Source organism: Elephantulus edwardii, unplaced genomic scaffold (assembly GCF_000299155.1).
Source record: "Elephantulus edwardii isolate Elephantulus edwardi_28Jun2011 unplaced genomic scaffold, EleEdw1.0 scaffold00001, whole genome shotgun sequence".
In the NCBI taxonomy this organism is placed as follows: Eukaryota; Metazoa; Chordata; class Mammalia; order Macroscelidea; family Macroscelididae; genus Elephantulus; species Elephantulus edwardii.
In genome coordinates, this window is record NW_006399751.1 from 6,701,793 (window position 1) to 6,715,606 (window position 13,814).

General features: G+C 45.8%; 1 protein-coding gene across 1 annotated transcript in view; it reads right to left on the reverse strand.

Moving 5' to 3' along the window:
- Nucleotides 1-204: 204 nt before the first annotated feature.
- The window catches only part of LOC102852125 (chromosome unknown open reading frame, human C16orf70), a 26,480-nt gene continuing 12,870 nt past the window's right edge, over nt 205-13,814 (reverse strand). The window contains exons 4-16 of the mRNA XM_006878706.1: nt 11,865-11,908; nt 9,993-10,072; nt 9,631-9,725; nt 8,912-9,009; nt 8,708-8,820; nt 6,291-6,424; nt 5,815-5,898; nt 4,229-4,311; nt 3,594-3,637; nt 3,054-3,097; nt 2,873-2,931; nt 2,322-2,394; nt 205-1,672 (exon numbers count right to left, since the gene is read on the reverse strand). Of these exons, the coding sequence (XP_006878768.1) occupies nt 1,586-1,672; nt 2,322-2,394; nt 2,873-2,931; nt 3,054-3,097; nt 3,594-3,637; nt 4,229-4,311; nt 5,815-5,898; nt 6,291-6,424; nt 8,708-8,820; nt 8,912-9,009; nt 9,631-9,725; nt 9,993-10,072; nt 11,865-11,908 (1,038 nt within the window). The 3' untranslated portion in view covers nt 205-1,585. The remainder of the gene's footprint in view (nt 1,673-2,321; nt 2,395-2,872; nt 2,932-3,053; nt 3,098-3,593; nt 3,638-4,228; nt 4,312-5,814; nt 5,899-6,290; nt 6,425-8,707; nt 8,821-8,911; nt 9,010-9,630; nt 9,726-9,992; nt 10,073-11,864; nt 11,909-13,814) is intronic.

Consider the following 13,814-nt stretch of genomic DNA (forward strand, 5'->3'; position numbering starts at 1 on the left):
GGGGGCCTTTCTCCTGGGCGGCTCCCACCTGAAGACATGTGTGCTGCTCACGTGTCACTCCAAACTGGATCCTCAGTTCTGTCCAGCTATTAGTCCTTCACAGGCCAGTCTCCTGGATGCTTTCCCCCTAAAACTTCACCTTCAATTATTTTCCAGTCACTTCCTTTTTTTAATAAAAGACTTACACCATTACACTTATTTTAGTACAAACATCCCAGCAACAGCACATGGTGAGCAGCTGCTGAGGGCATAGGTGCTTTATTCCCGGGGGGGAACAGAGATGAGGAAGGCTGATGAACAGTCCTGGCTGCCCCGGACACAGGATGCTCGGGGTCGGGGGTCTCTGGCCAGGCATGGTTCAGTGGGAAGACACCACAGTCAGTCACAAAGTCATGAGAGTGCCACACAAGCCTGGCTGCTGGCCCAGGAACCACAGGCGCCCAGGGCAGGTCCCCTGTGCGTCTGTCATTAGACTATACAGGATGAGGCTGTACATGAGTTAATTACAAAAGAGTCATATTTACAAAAATCTGTACACACAGTTGAAAAACTCACAAAATTGTCATCTATGTATCACAAGTTGCTAGACCAAAATATTAAAAATGGGATAAAATTATACATTTCTCTCCTCAATTCTTTTCAAAAGGATTAATATTTTTAAAGCACATACGCTACTTTCCTTAGCAAGACCCACGAAGAGGCTGAGCAGACTCAGCCCTCCTTGAGCCCCCAGAGGCCTTGGGCCAGGAAAGGGCCCGGCCAGGGGACACTGCCCAGGGCTGAGGCAGGGGCAGGGAGCCAGCCCACAGTGCAGAACAGAATACTAGAACAGAGGGAGGAAGATGTCTTTGGCTAAAACTTTGGCATCAAATAAAAGAGGCAAACAGAATGAAAACATGCAGCCCCACCAGCCAGGTAAGGGCAGAGCAGGGGCACAGGGACCATGAAGGCTGGCTCCACGAAGGGAGAGGACCAGGCCTGGGCACATTCCTGGAGGGTAGAAATCTCTGTTTCAAACCACTTGAGTGTGCCTGCTGGGCCTGGCAGGGAGTTCGTGCAAGAAAAGGAACCGGGAAGGGCAGGTGAGCCAGATGGGCCCCAGCCAGCTCATCAAGTAACTAAAGTGGATGTAGTGCAAATGTCACAACCAAGTACTATGGACATGCTACCTGCTTGGTTTAAGGGTCACGTGGCAATGTGTGGCCAAAGGCAGGACTTCTTGTCCTCATCCTGGATGTCTGTGTCCTCAGCCACAGAAAGAACCCAACTTTCCCAATGTGTGTAGGTCAGGGGTGACAGTACCCTGCCTCCTCGTGTTAGTTGAGTTCCTGGGTCCAGATATCAAGGCTCAGAGTTTGTGCTTCTCTTTGCAATCAGTTTCTCCTGCTGGTTGGTGCCTGCAGGCTGAGGATGGACAGAGGAATAAGCGGGCCCTCAGCACACCCAAGGCCCACCTCAGGGTATCACAACAGCCCTTCAACACTGGCAAGGTGTCCAAGAAAGGTGTCCAGGGTGGCACACGGAGGCCCACTGAGCAAGATATGGTGCACAGTTCCATAGGGAAGAGGGACACATAGTGGTGCCCCTAGGAGAGTTCTGCTGTTCTCAGGTGGGCACCAGGCCGAGGTGGGCCGTACAGGGTCACTGAGGCAATGTGGTTATTTTGCATGACCTGGTGTGAGAAGAATACAGTGGGTCAAAGGGGAGGGGCAGACAGAGGCCAGACCCAAACTACCATATTGAGACTGACTGCAGATTGCCTTGTGAAGACCTGGGTACAAAGCCATGGATTGTGCACAAGATATAGATGCACACAAGCCTAAGTGTCCCAACTATCAATACTTCAGCTATGCTTAAAGCCACTTCTGCCCCCAAGGCCTCAGCCTTCTCCTCATGGGACACATGTCCTTTACCATATCCATCTGTCTAGGTCTTCGGAACAGCCAAGAAGGTCGGACATCCAGAAGGGGAAACAGAGGCAACTCATTCTTCCTCTGAGCTGGTGAAGCCTCTGCAGCCCCTCACCACAGTACTGGACACGTCAAGCCCCCAGCATCCCTGGGCTGAGCGCTAACTTACCTGTGGTTCCCTACCCCTCTGCACCCATGTTTTCATATAGAAGGATGGGACTTCAGTTACCTCTCATCTTGGATACAAACCACTGCTTTAGCCTCCATGGCCCTGCATTTCCCCAACACCATTTCTGATCGTTCACTCATTAACCTGACTAGCACGGCAGTTAGGCCTTCCTCAATCACTTGCCTGTCCTTGCCATGACCACTGACCCCTAAGTCAGCATATCTCTAGGGCTCCAGGCTTACCTCAAAGATCATCCGCTGAAGACCAAAGCAGAATGTGGAGCCAAATGGATTGGTGTTGTTTGGGGAGGATGACCTGAGGACAGAGAAACCAGAATTAGAGCCAAGGCCAGCTTCCAATGTCTTTCAGGATGGGGGCTGCACCCAATCCCCAAAAGGCCCTCGAGGTCCAAGGAAGTGGTACTCAGCTATGAATCCTACATAGCCAAACCTGACATAGAACACCAGCGCAGGCCTTATTAAGTAAAGGGTGCTGATTTAGGTAGTATAGCAATCAGAAATGGGGGTATGGAGTAGCAGCAACCTTGATGAGGAAAAAGTCCAGGTGACCTAGTAAAAGGTACCCCCTTAATATCCATGCAGAAGAGTGGGGAGAGGGGAGATATTCCTAGGGGATAATCCCTCTGTCACAAGTAACAATACAGAACAGTAGGCAGTCAGGGTAGGGAGGAAGTATGTTTGTGGCAATAACATGAACAACATGTGTAATTTGAAGCAGTACCCAGCTCAATTCCCTGGGCTGTGGGAGCAGGGACTAGAACTGCTCCCCTCACCTGTGCAGGACCACAGGCTTCTCCACAGGGTGGCCCAGGAGCTCCTGGATGTTGTCCCACTGTAAGAGGAACAGGGAACAGCCGGAGGTTAGTGGGGACTTGAACAAGGCTGTGACCACTGGCAGGTCCACACTCCCCTCAGTCGAATGCTGGGTCAGGTGGGAGAGTGGTAGTAGCTCACCTTGCTGTAGGTTGTACAGGTTTCTGTCTGACCATCTGTGTTTTCTAAAAAAAGAATACCAGGGGCAATTGAGAGCTGGTCCACACTTGTTCAAATAAATAGCTCAGCCCTAGGCCGAATGCAGAACTGGCCAACTTTTGCACTGAGGTCTGATGGTAAAGGAAGCACAGACAGGTTGCCTGAGAGCTCATGTAGAAGAGGTGGAGGGCCGAGGGAGGTGGGCAGAATAAGCCAAACCACCTGAAAATGGGAGCAATTACCATTCACCAAGGACAACCTAGGGGCACCTGGATGATCATCTGTGGGCAGGAAAATGTCCAGGGGCCAGCAATTCCATAATCACAGGAAAAGACTTTTAAGGCCTTTAAAAAGATAACAGACTTAGAACCAGAGACCTAACCTAGAGAAGCTAAGGCTGTGGGCTGAACCAGGGCGTCAAAGGCTCCACACCCAACCACCAGTAGCCTCTCGGACTGTCCCTCCTGGAGTAAGAGAATGACCTTCCAACCCTTCCTTTCCTTGAAGGCATTCACTACTCACCTTTCTTTATGGCTAGTGGGATCTTGAACTCACAGCGGTGGTAACTAGAGAGAAAAGGCAGACAGAATAAAGACCAGGCCTCCCAGGACACCTGAGGATCCCTGACCCTATTCTTTCCATCCGGAAAAAACAGAATCAAATGCACTGAGCTGCCCAAAGCCTTGACTTTGGTGCCCTAACAGCATTCACTGGGGGAAGGACAGATTTAGGCTCTGAGGGCAAACAGAAACGGGCCTGGCCCCAGGGTCTGAAGACTTTATCCCCTTGGAGAAGACATGACCCTTCCTAGACTTACACCCTTATAAGGTATTGAGCCTGTGCCATAGTCCTAACAAAAACCTCAGGAAAACAGGTCCATGCTTATGCAATAGCGAGCACTCAGGTGTAATTACTTAGTGAACATCTAAAGCCCACTCTCCCCTCAGGTGTTCACTTTTTTTTTTTAACTTCTTTATTTTTCATTTCAATGAACATCTACAGAGATTTTGGAATTCCATTCATTCATTGTTGCACACACACACACCCCCCCACCCCCCGTTTGCTCCTCTCCTTCAAACACAAAAGAAAAACGCCCTCATTGGTACGCAATCCCCCAGGGTGTTCACTTCTTATAGGGCAGGTACAGGTATACTCACATGTTAAAATTATAATGCCCAGGGTAATTGGTATGTAAGACAAACTTCTTTACTTTGTGTGTATTTGCATCAAAAAGTATGTCCTAGGACAGAAAACAAAGGTGGTCAAGTAGGGAAGGTTACCAAGGCAGGACTAGAGCCTTCCCAATGTTCACCTGGGGATTCCCATTCCACAGCGGGGATGTCTGGAGACAATGGATTTCGGTTTCTCCTAAGGAATAGTCAAGGGGCTAGCTGAGGAGAGGCAGCCTCCATTGGGCATCTTCAGTCAGGGGACTCAGTCACCTACAGGTATTCATTCCACCACAAACTGTGGACCAGGAGATGTGGCAAGCCCAGGAGACTATGGCTCCCACTGCTTGGGGCCTAGAACATGGCAGGGTAACTTCCCAACAAGTATCTGTCACAGAATAACAAGTACAGACTGTGGCTTGAAGGCTACCAAGAAGATTCAGGTGTCACCTGATTCCTCAGGGGCTCAAGGTACCTGCACATTCTGATGCCATGACCCGCAGACCCTCTTGGCCTCCATTATATCCTCTCTGGAGGGGTGGGGAACCACTAGAACAAGAACTCCAGGCAAACCTCTCATCAGGATTCAGATCTGGAATGCCTAGTGAATACTTCCTGTCCCCCAGATCTTTCCCAGCTTACATCTTGACAGCTGCTCAGGCTTCTAACCCCAAGGCTACCTCTGACTCCACCTCCTACCCACACTACCTCCTATTCAGGCTGACCCCTTTTATCTTTCACTGCTAAACCTCAAACTCAGAGGTCCACCTTGCACAGGGCCATTTTCTCCCACCACCATCCTACACAGTGGGAGAGCATACAATGCTTCCCCATTGTTTCTCGAGACCCCATTTCACCACATGGGCAGACCTGGTCTCCATTCTATCTGAGTAGAGACCCCGTTTCACCATATGGGTAGACCTGGTCTCCTATCTCCGAGTACCTCACTGTGCCACTGTATCACCAAAGTATTTTCTATCTCAGGACTCGAGTAGGTTCACATGTTGTTAAGATCCAAGGTCCTGGGCAGCTATGCCCTGAAATACATCCCACTGGCGCCGTGCATACACAATCGTTTCTCATACCTGCGTCCTATCCACCAGTTGGACTGCTAGTGCTGGTGGTGGCTACCATCTCCACCCATCACCCTAAGTCAGAGCACAGAGCTGTCTCTGGAGTGACCCCCTAAAAAAGATAAGCACACTCTCATTGTCTCTGATTGTTTCCTTTTTAATCTCCCTGTTTTCCAATGCCAGAAGAGGGTCGTGTGCTCTACAAATGGGCTGTTCGCATACATCTTAACCTGCACGCGTACATCTTAACCTCCAGAGTCTCAGTATGTGACGAGTGTTCCCTAAGGAAAGAAGCTGAGCACACCAGGGAGCCATCTTAGTGGCAGAAAAGATCTGCTCTTGGGTGTCTACACAAAATATTACTGGGCAAACGCAGCTGAAATTTAGAGTCCCTGATGCCCTGAGCATAGACGCAGCTGCATTTGTACATACAGGCGTGCCCACCAGACCTATGCCCTTACCCACAAAAATGGAATGTGTCTCCAAGGAAGCCCCACTTACCACCCCAAGAGTAAAGTAGTTAAAAAAGTAGTCATTGCACTTGGATGGGACTTGCTTGTGAGGGGAGGGAGAATGGATTTTCATCTGTTGGGGAAAAACAACAATGAATTAAAATGCAAGCCTTTCATACAGCTCTTAAGATTGACTAAAAATCTACAAACTGTGCTCCTTATATAATGTTACACTATTGGGTGAGCAAGTATGAGGGAAGTCTTGGCTCTAGTGCCAATCAATGTAGGAAAGGGGGGCCAGCTACAGGTGATAAAGGACTAGACTCTTGTCTCCAAGGAAACTCAGGGCCTTTGCACAAGAACAAAGGCAGGGCAGTTTGATCTGCCTGATACGTCTCCATTAGCTTTTAACTGGACAGAGTCTAAGAGGGAAACAGCAGTTTATATTTACTCAATATTAAATTAGTGCTGACTTAGGGAAGGGGGGGGGAGAGATGCCTATTCATTCTGTTATCATTTCCTTACCTTATCTTCTGACTTATAGAAGACCTTGTGTGGAGAGCCAAGCATGCTAAGAACATCTTGGCAGGAATCACCAAAATACACTGAACGCTCAAATACTCGCATCTTGGCATCTGCCAACAGGCTGGGCCCACAGCCTGTAGAAAACAAGAGAGAGGTGGGTCAAGTTTCTGGACAAGTTGGAGATCCTTGCAGCCCAGAGACTCAGAAGGCAGTAGAGTGGCCACTGGTTACCTGTTGCCTTACCAGCCTGGCTGAGCTTGGCATGCAAGCAGACACATCTTGCCACCAGGGCTCAACACAGATAGTCTGCCCACAGGAAGCTTACAGTCTAATGAAGATCACAAGCAGAGCATAAAGTGCTGTGAAGTATATAACTGTGCACTACTTTTCAGGTTCTGAGGAGACAGAAACTAAGGAACTATTTTTTTTCTTCTTTAAATAAATTTTTATTTTATACTGGTTTGCTTACCAAGTTTGTATACACTGTTTTTCATACCAGATCTTTCCCATTATCTTTACCTTTCCCTCCTTCTACCCATCAAATTGTGAGACCCTATGATTACCCCCTGCCCATCCTTACTCCTGCCCTTACCTTCCCTCCCTTGGATCCTCAGACCCGTTATCTTTCCATTTCTACAATAACAGTCTTATACAGTATTTATCCTTACGGGACTGAGTTAGTTCCTTTACCATAATGCTCTTCAGTCCCTCCCAAGTTAGGTGGTAATTTTCAAAATCACTGTTCCTGCATGCTGTGTTGTATTCCATCATGTAAATGTATGAGAATTTATCACTCAATCTATTCAATTGTGGTTGGACATTTGGGCTGTTTCTATATTCTTGGGATGGTGAATAATGAATGCTACCATGAACATTGGCGTACAAATCTGTGTCTCATTTCTAATTTTCTTGGGGTGTATTCCAAGTAATGGGATAGTTGGATCATATGGAATTTCTATGTTTGGCTTTTTTTAGGAAATGTAAATCTGCCTTCCAGAGTGGCTGTACCATTTTACTATCCCAACAGTGTGTAAGAGTTTTCCCATCTCTCTACATCCTCTCCAACATTTATTACTTGCTGTCCTATTAAACTTTGCATCTGCTACTGGGGTGAGATGGTATCTCACTGTGATTTAGATCTGCATCTTTCTTACTGTCAGTGAATTTGAGCATTTCTTCACGTGTCTATTGGCCATCTGAATATCTTCCTCTGTGAAAGTTCTTTCCATGTATCTTGCCCATTTTATAACTGGGAGGCCCTATAGAAGTCTGTAAACTTTTGTTATGAGACTCTTGCCTGAAATGATATTGCTAAATGGTTTTCCCAGTCAGTAGGTTTTCTTTCCACTGCGTTGGAAAATGTTTTGATGCACCCACCTTTAGAAGGTCCCATTCATTAATTTTATCCTCTCCTGGTTGTGTATTTCTGGTTGTCAGCCTTTTTTATACCCTCTAAGCTAGGCCCTCTAAGCTTGGTCCTACTTTGTCTCTTAAGATCTTTATGATAGGCTTTGGGCTTTAGCCCTAGGCTCTGATCCTCACTGAGTTGTTTTGGCTATGGTGAGAGGTGCACATCCTGCTTCAACTTTCTGCAGGCAGTAGTCTCGTTTTGCCAGCACCATTGGTTGAAGAGGTTGTCATTTCCTCATTTGATAGGTCTGTTTTCTTGCTGAATTATCAATTGACCATAGACAAATGGATTAATTTACAGAACTATTTTTAATACCTTCTCTCTGAGGTTCACAAGTCTGCTTCTAGTTCTCACTATCCACAGGCAACTTCTTCCTTATAGTAATCACAACCTGAAGACTGAAGCAGCTGAAATTCCTCATGGCAGGAGAAAGCCACAAGAGGCATGGAGCTACTGCAGGCAGCAGCCCCTTCTTGTTTATGGTCAGCAAAACTCTCAGCAGAGAGGAGCTGAACCAAAATTCAATGAGTCCTTCTGCCTGCTTCCTTGAAAACTGGGCATTAAAGGTAGAAAAGGAGAGAATGGACAATACTGCAGCCTACATGATACATTCCCAAGAAATAAACTGGGAAACCACTGCAAAGTTAACATTAACACACAGCATATGTAAGCATATGAGGGAAGCTGCTATATATTTAAATAAAGACTTTAATTATAAATATCTGTACAACTTATCTCCTACGAATTTTATCTCTAAACATGTGAGACTTTAGAATTTCTCAACATGGGTGTAGGGAGCCCTGGTGGCCTAGCGGGTAAGAAGTTGTGGTGCTAACCTAAAGGCAAATGGTTTGAATCCACTAACTGTTCTGTGGAAGAAAGATACGCAATCTTCCATAAGCCTCTAAAAACCTGTTAGAGGGTCAACCTGTGAGTCAAAACTCAGTAACAATAATAACAATATGGGTGTGGGTGCAATGGGGAGCCCACAAAACCAGTAACTGACCTGCAGCAAGTAGGCGAAGTCGTAAACCTGAGGGTCCAGTTCCATCGCGAAGAACATCTACACTCTCAGCGTACACATTGCCCAGGAAACAGCTCAGGGGCATCACAGGAGCCCTGGGTGAAGGCAAAGAATGAGAAGAGGCTTTGTCTCTCTTGCAGGGAAGCCCCTGGTCTCAGCAAGAAGCCCATGAACTCCCTCACTTACTTGGTATCCTGTAAGCTATTGCCACTATAGATGTACATTCGTTTCACAGTCGCTCCGTGAGGAATCTGCAGAGAAGCTAGGCCATGGGCAAAATTGGGCTGCAAACACAAGACATGTTTTATTAAGGGCACACTGCAGGTCACATGACTCAAGTACTCAGTCTTCAAGCAGTGATGTGATAAACCTGGCTCCAAGTCAATAAATTCAATCCACTGTGCAAGTTCACCTTAATTCTTAGTTTTCCTTTCTTTTATCAGAAGATGATGTAGGAATTTTTTGTTTGGTTTTTTTGGTATTTTTTTAAAGATGTAAACCTATGAAAAGCTATTTTCATAACCCTATAGATGTTACTGCCTTTGAAGATGAATGAAACACTGACACCAGTAATAGGAAACTGAAAATAAAGGTTAAAACTGTCATATTCTAGATAACTAAGAAAACAACCCAGTGATCTGGAGCTTTAAGGCAAAGGAGGACAGGACTGGTCTTTGAGAAGCGAGCCTGCCCTCCCTCACGCTGCAGCGGGAACAAAATGGCATCCTGGGTCTTGCTCTTCCTCTCCAACTCCCACCCACCCAACTGGCCTCTGAAAAATTCCAAGATAATGAAACCAGGCTTATTTAACCTCTCCTCCCCTCAACCCCTTCTCACCTAAGCCTTGCTGACCATCTGGGAACTGGAATGGGGTAAACGAGTACAGAATAAAAGTGAAGGCTAACCTCGTACTTGGGAGCCTCAGTCCACGAGTCTAACTGAAATGAGAAGGACAGTCCTCTGAAGTTGAGGTGGAAGAGCTGCTCAGCAGAGTTGTACACTGTGGGAGTGGGGAGGGAGTGAAAAAGAAACAGTTGACTGGCTCCTGAAGTCGCGAACTTAAGCAGCCTGGCAGAGAGTAATGACTGTTGACAACTTCCTCGAGTCTCATTTCTGAACTGACTTCTCAGGTTAAACTAAGCTTGCCTCTCATATCCAAGGACCAAGCCCAAAACTCTATGGGAATCTGGCTCTGGAGGTGGGACAAGGACTGTGTCACTGTGTGCCACTACTGATGACCAGAAGAAATCAGATGGACTTAGCTTACCTCCTGGGTGAGTTGCGCCAAAAGACTGGTCAATCTGCTCAATGGTGGGAGGTATGGCCTGAGAGTTAAAATGCACACCACTGAAGAAAAAAAAAAGGACTTTTTAATACCAGGCATCACACGAATGGGCTTATGGATCATAGGTGATTATGGCTGAAGAAGTTATTAATTATTAAAACACAGTAACTCTACAATGATTTCAAAATAAAAGTTAAAAAATTTTAAAATAAGAGATTTAATGAGGTAAATTCTTATGAACGTGATAAACAGTTATCTTCCGTGGGTTTCTAAGACATTTGTGAACAGGTACAGTACAGAAAAAAGAAAGCAACAACTAGTGTCAGCCCCATGGCATTCTCAAACTCAGTATGGCATGGAGACTTGGAAAAAGAACGGCCAGGAGAAAAGAACTGGTGTATTCTTCCAGAGGAGGACTAGTGGTTTAGCTTGAAAAGAAACTTAGAAAAGCAACCGACACCCTTAAGAGGAAGGGTGTATCCTAGCAAGATGACATGTCTCCTTGCCATGGAGATGAGCTAGGACTCCGAGCCTGAGTCGGATGGAAAGGGAGGGATCTCATACAAGGGACAATAAAAAAAACTAAGCTGGGTTGGAAAGTAAAGACTACTTTATTCTCTCATATGAAGAATATGAAGACAAGGAACTTTTGACTTCAAGAAAGCTCAAAAGTTAAAAATAATTTTAAAAAATCAGTCGTACAGTTTCTGTGCAATTTCATGTCACAAACTTTGTGCATGTTGTGAGGAAGTGCCAGTCCTTGGGAAAAAAGAGATCATGCTGGGAAAGGTGGAGGGTCAGAGAAAGAGCCGAAGGCCCTCAACATGATGGACAGATGTGGTAACAATGGGCTTGGGCATATCAGAGATCATGAGAGCGGGCAAGATAGGGCAAGATTCAGACTGTTGTTCACAGGGTCACTCTGAGTCTTAGTCAACTCGATTAGCACCTAACAACATGTTTTATGAAATACTTCTTTTTAACAAAACAAACCACAAACGAATATAAAATCCAGTCAGGTGTCGTTCTACATGTCTTACCAGCATAATCTCACATAATTTACCTAACAGCCCTGAAGCCTCATTTCTCTGATGAGAAAGCAAGATCAAAGAGGTTAAGTGACTTGCCCTAAGTTATAGTAAGTGGTGAAACTGTAATTAAAATCTTGGACAAAATGACTCTGGACTCAGAATTCTTATTTTAAAAAGAAGGTAGAGAAGCCTAATCTTGAGGTTTGATGCCAAAAAGCCTCCTACGGACACTAGCGCTCCAGAGCAATTTCAGAACAAGACATCTAAAAGCCGCAGGGGCCAGTGCTAATACACATTAGCTCATCCACTGCTTCGTCCATCAGTAGATGTTGCTTAAGTCTACTCAGGGAGTTAGGCTCTGCACCCTCCCTCAAAAAGGGAAGCAGCAGCCGGTTAAGGCGGCTTACCGAAAGGGGAATTCTTGATGTTAGCAGCACTTTGCTATAATGAAGTCTAAAACATCTATGACCAAAAGATGGTCTCTTTGCCATTATCATTAGAAAGGCTCTGGAGTCAGATACATTTCTTCTGCTCAAGAAAAGAGGTGCTAAGAGAGGAAGGGTTGGAGACTACATATCACCTGAGCTCAGGACCTGCTCTATTTTGAGGATTAAAAAAGAAGATACACACGTGAAGTGGTTTAATACACAGCACAGTATTATATGAAGCTTATGTCCCTTCCTCAGACTTGGGGTTTGTCTCAAGAAATCATAGCATAGGTCTGTAATCTTGGTCTGCTTAAGATGTGAATACCTTATTGATTGAGCACAGAAGACAAAGATCTGTGCCAAGTGTGACATACAGCAGCAGGGAGAAAACTTACCAATATTTTAACTTTACTTTAGTCAAGTCATACACTTCAATCACCTAAAAAACAAAACACAGATGTTTCCAAGTTAATAAGGCTCTGATGTTGATGACAGACCGAGACCACCCCTTGGGCCATGACAAAAGAAGACTTCCTGTCTATCCTGCCCCACCTCACAAGACAGTGACACACCCCAAAAGCCTGAATTCATCTAGTCTGTTGGGTATACCATGGACAGAAACTAAGCCTCTCTCTTCCCATTTCATACTTCACTGCATTATGAAAACCCAAGTCAAGCCACTTTAAAAGAAATGGTTTTAAATACTGTGATCTACAAAACAAAAAAGAGGGGAAGAGGGATATATCTGGCTAGAAAACAAGCCATATTACATTACACATGTCACGTCTGATGGTTTTCACTTATGTCTCTAATGAAGAACATTTGGCTGAACCCTGAGACCCTCTTGGTCAGTGTGCTCTTTAACAGATTCAGCGGCAAGTAAAATGCTATACATTGCTCATGAAAAGAGGTGCTAAGAGTGGCTGTGCAGAAGACAGACACCTCACAGGGTGGAGAGAAAAGAAAAGGCATTGAACATTCAGTCATCAGTGTCAAGGAACGACCATAATGAAGTCCTCCATGTGAATGCTGTCAAGGGCTTGGCAGCTAGCAGCATCATTGCCCAGAGGCTGGGTACCAGCTACCAGGTGGGAGGTCTGGCTACACTGACGAAGGACAAGTGGAATTGGCTCATTGTCTGTGTCATGCCAGCCAAAAAATCTGGTATAATCCTGGGAGAGGTTGTGGAACAAATGGGTGCAGCAGCACTGGCATGACTATAGAAACTGGGATAAAATCATTTATCCCTGGTCAGAAATCCTGTCTTAACTTTGTTAGAGACTGTACACTGAACCAGTTTTACACGTCTTATCATCATCATGCAATTACGCTGCTCTTCCTTGCTGAAAAGGATCACAATGAAAGAAAAGGTGGGGCAACAGTTAGGATAGTGAAGCCAGCCAGTGCCCCCGTTAGAAAGCCTGGGCATGGCAGGCAGTCCACTAGACCAGGTGTTTACAGTTGGTAGTCCCGGCAGGGCAGGTATTCTCTCTCCTTCACTATGGCTAGCTCCTGGTCCCAAGGTCTTCCACTCAGGGAAGGTGGGTCTAGAGGATAGTCTTCTGTCACTGTCATCTATTTACTGCCAACTCAGCCTAATAATTAGGTCTCTCAACCCTGCCTACCCAATGGGTAAGAGGGGAGCAAAGTTAATCGTAGGACCTAGAATAGCAAGGGACCTAGAGGGCTGACCACCTGTGTTATTAGGAAAAGAAAAAAGCACACTGCAGCCCATGCAACTTCCTAAGCCTGTTGGACAACAGCTGGCGAAGCCTAAAGGCCTGGATTTTCCACCCTGAAGGTCTTAGTTTCCTCAGAGGTAAGGAGCCAGGACAGCAGCCAGTAACCAAAAAAGGAAACGAAAAGGTGGTTGGAAAGGCTGTGACCTGTGAAACCTCAACCTACAGGGCTTCTCTCAGGCTCTGGAGGCTAGGGGAGGGAACTGCAGGAAAAAGCATTAGGAACAGGTAGATTCTGAAGTCCTTGGATGGAGAGACAGGTAAATGGGTTAAGCAGAGCGTCATGCCAAAACATGAATAGGGAGTCACTTCCTCAGTCTCCAGGGGTCTCTTAATGCCAATTAAGACACCCAATCCTTTTGTCTTCAGGAGAATCTCACAGAGGCAGACAAGCACAGTTTGGGTCTAATTTATATCTTCATCTATGCAAATGTATTTCTCACATTTTTTAATGAATTTCATTCACATTATTATCTTCAATGTTTGAATTTTTTTTTATTATTAAATTTTATTAGTTTCAATGAACATTCACAGGGATTCTGGGCTTTCACTCCTTCATTGCCGCACCATTCTCTCCACCCTCCTCCCCAGTTTGTTCTTCTTCCC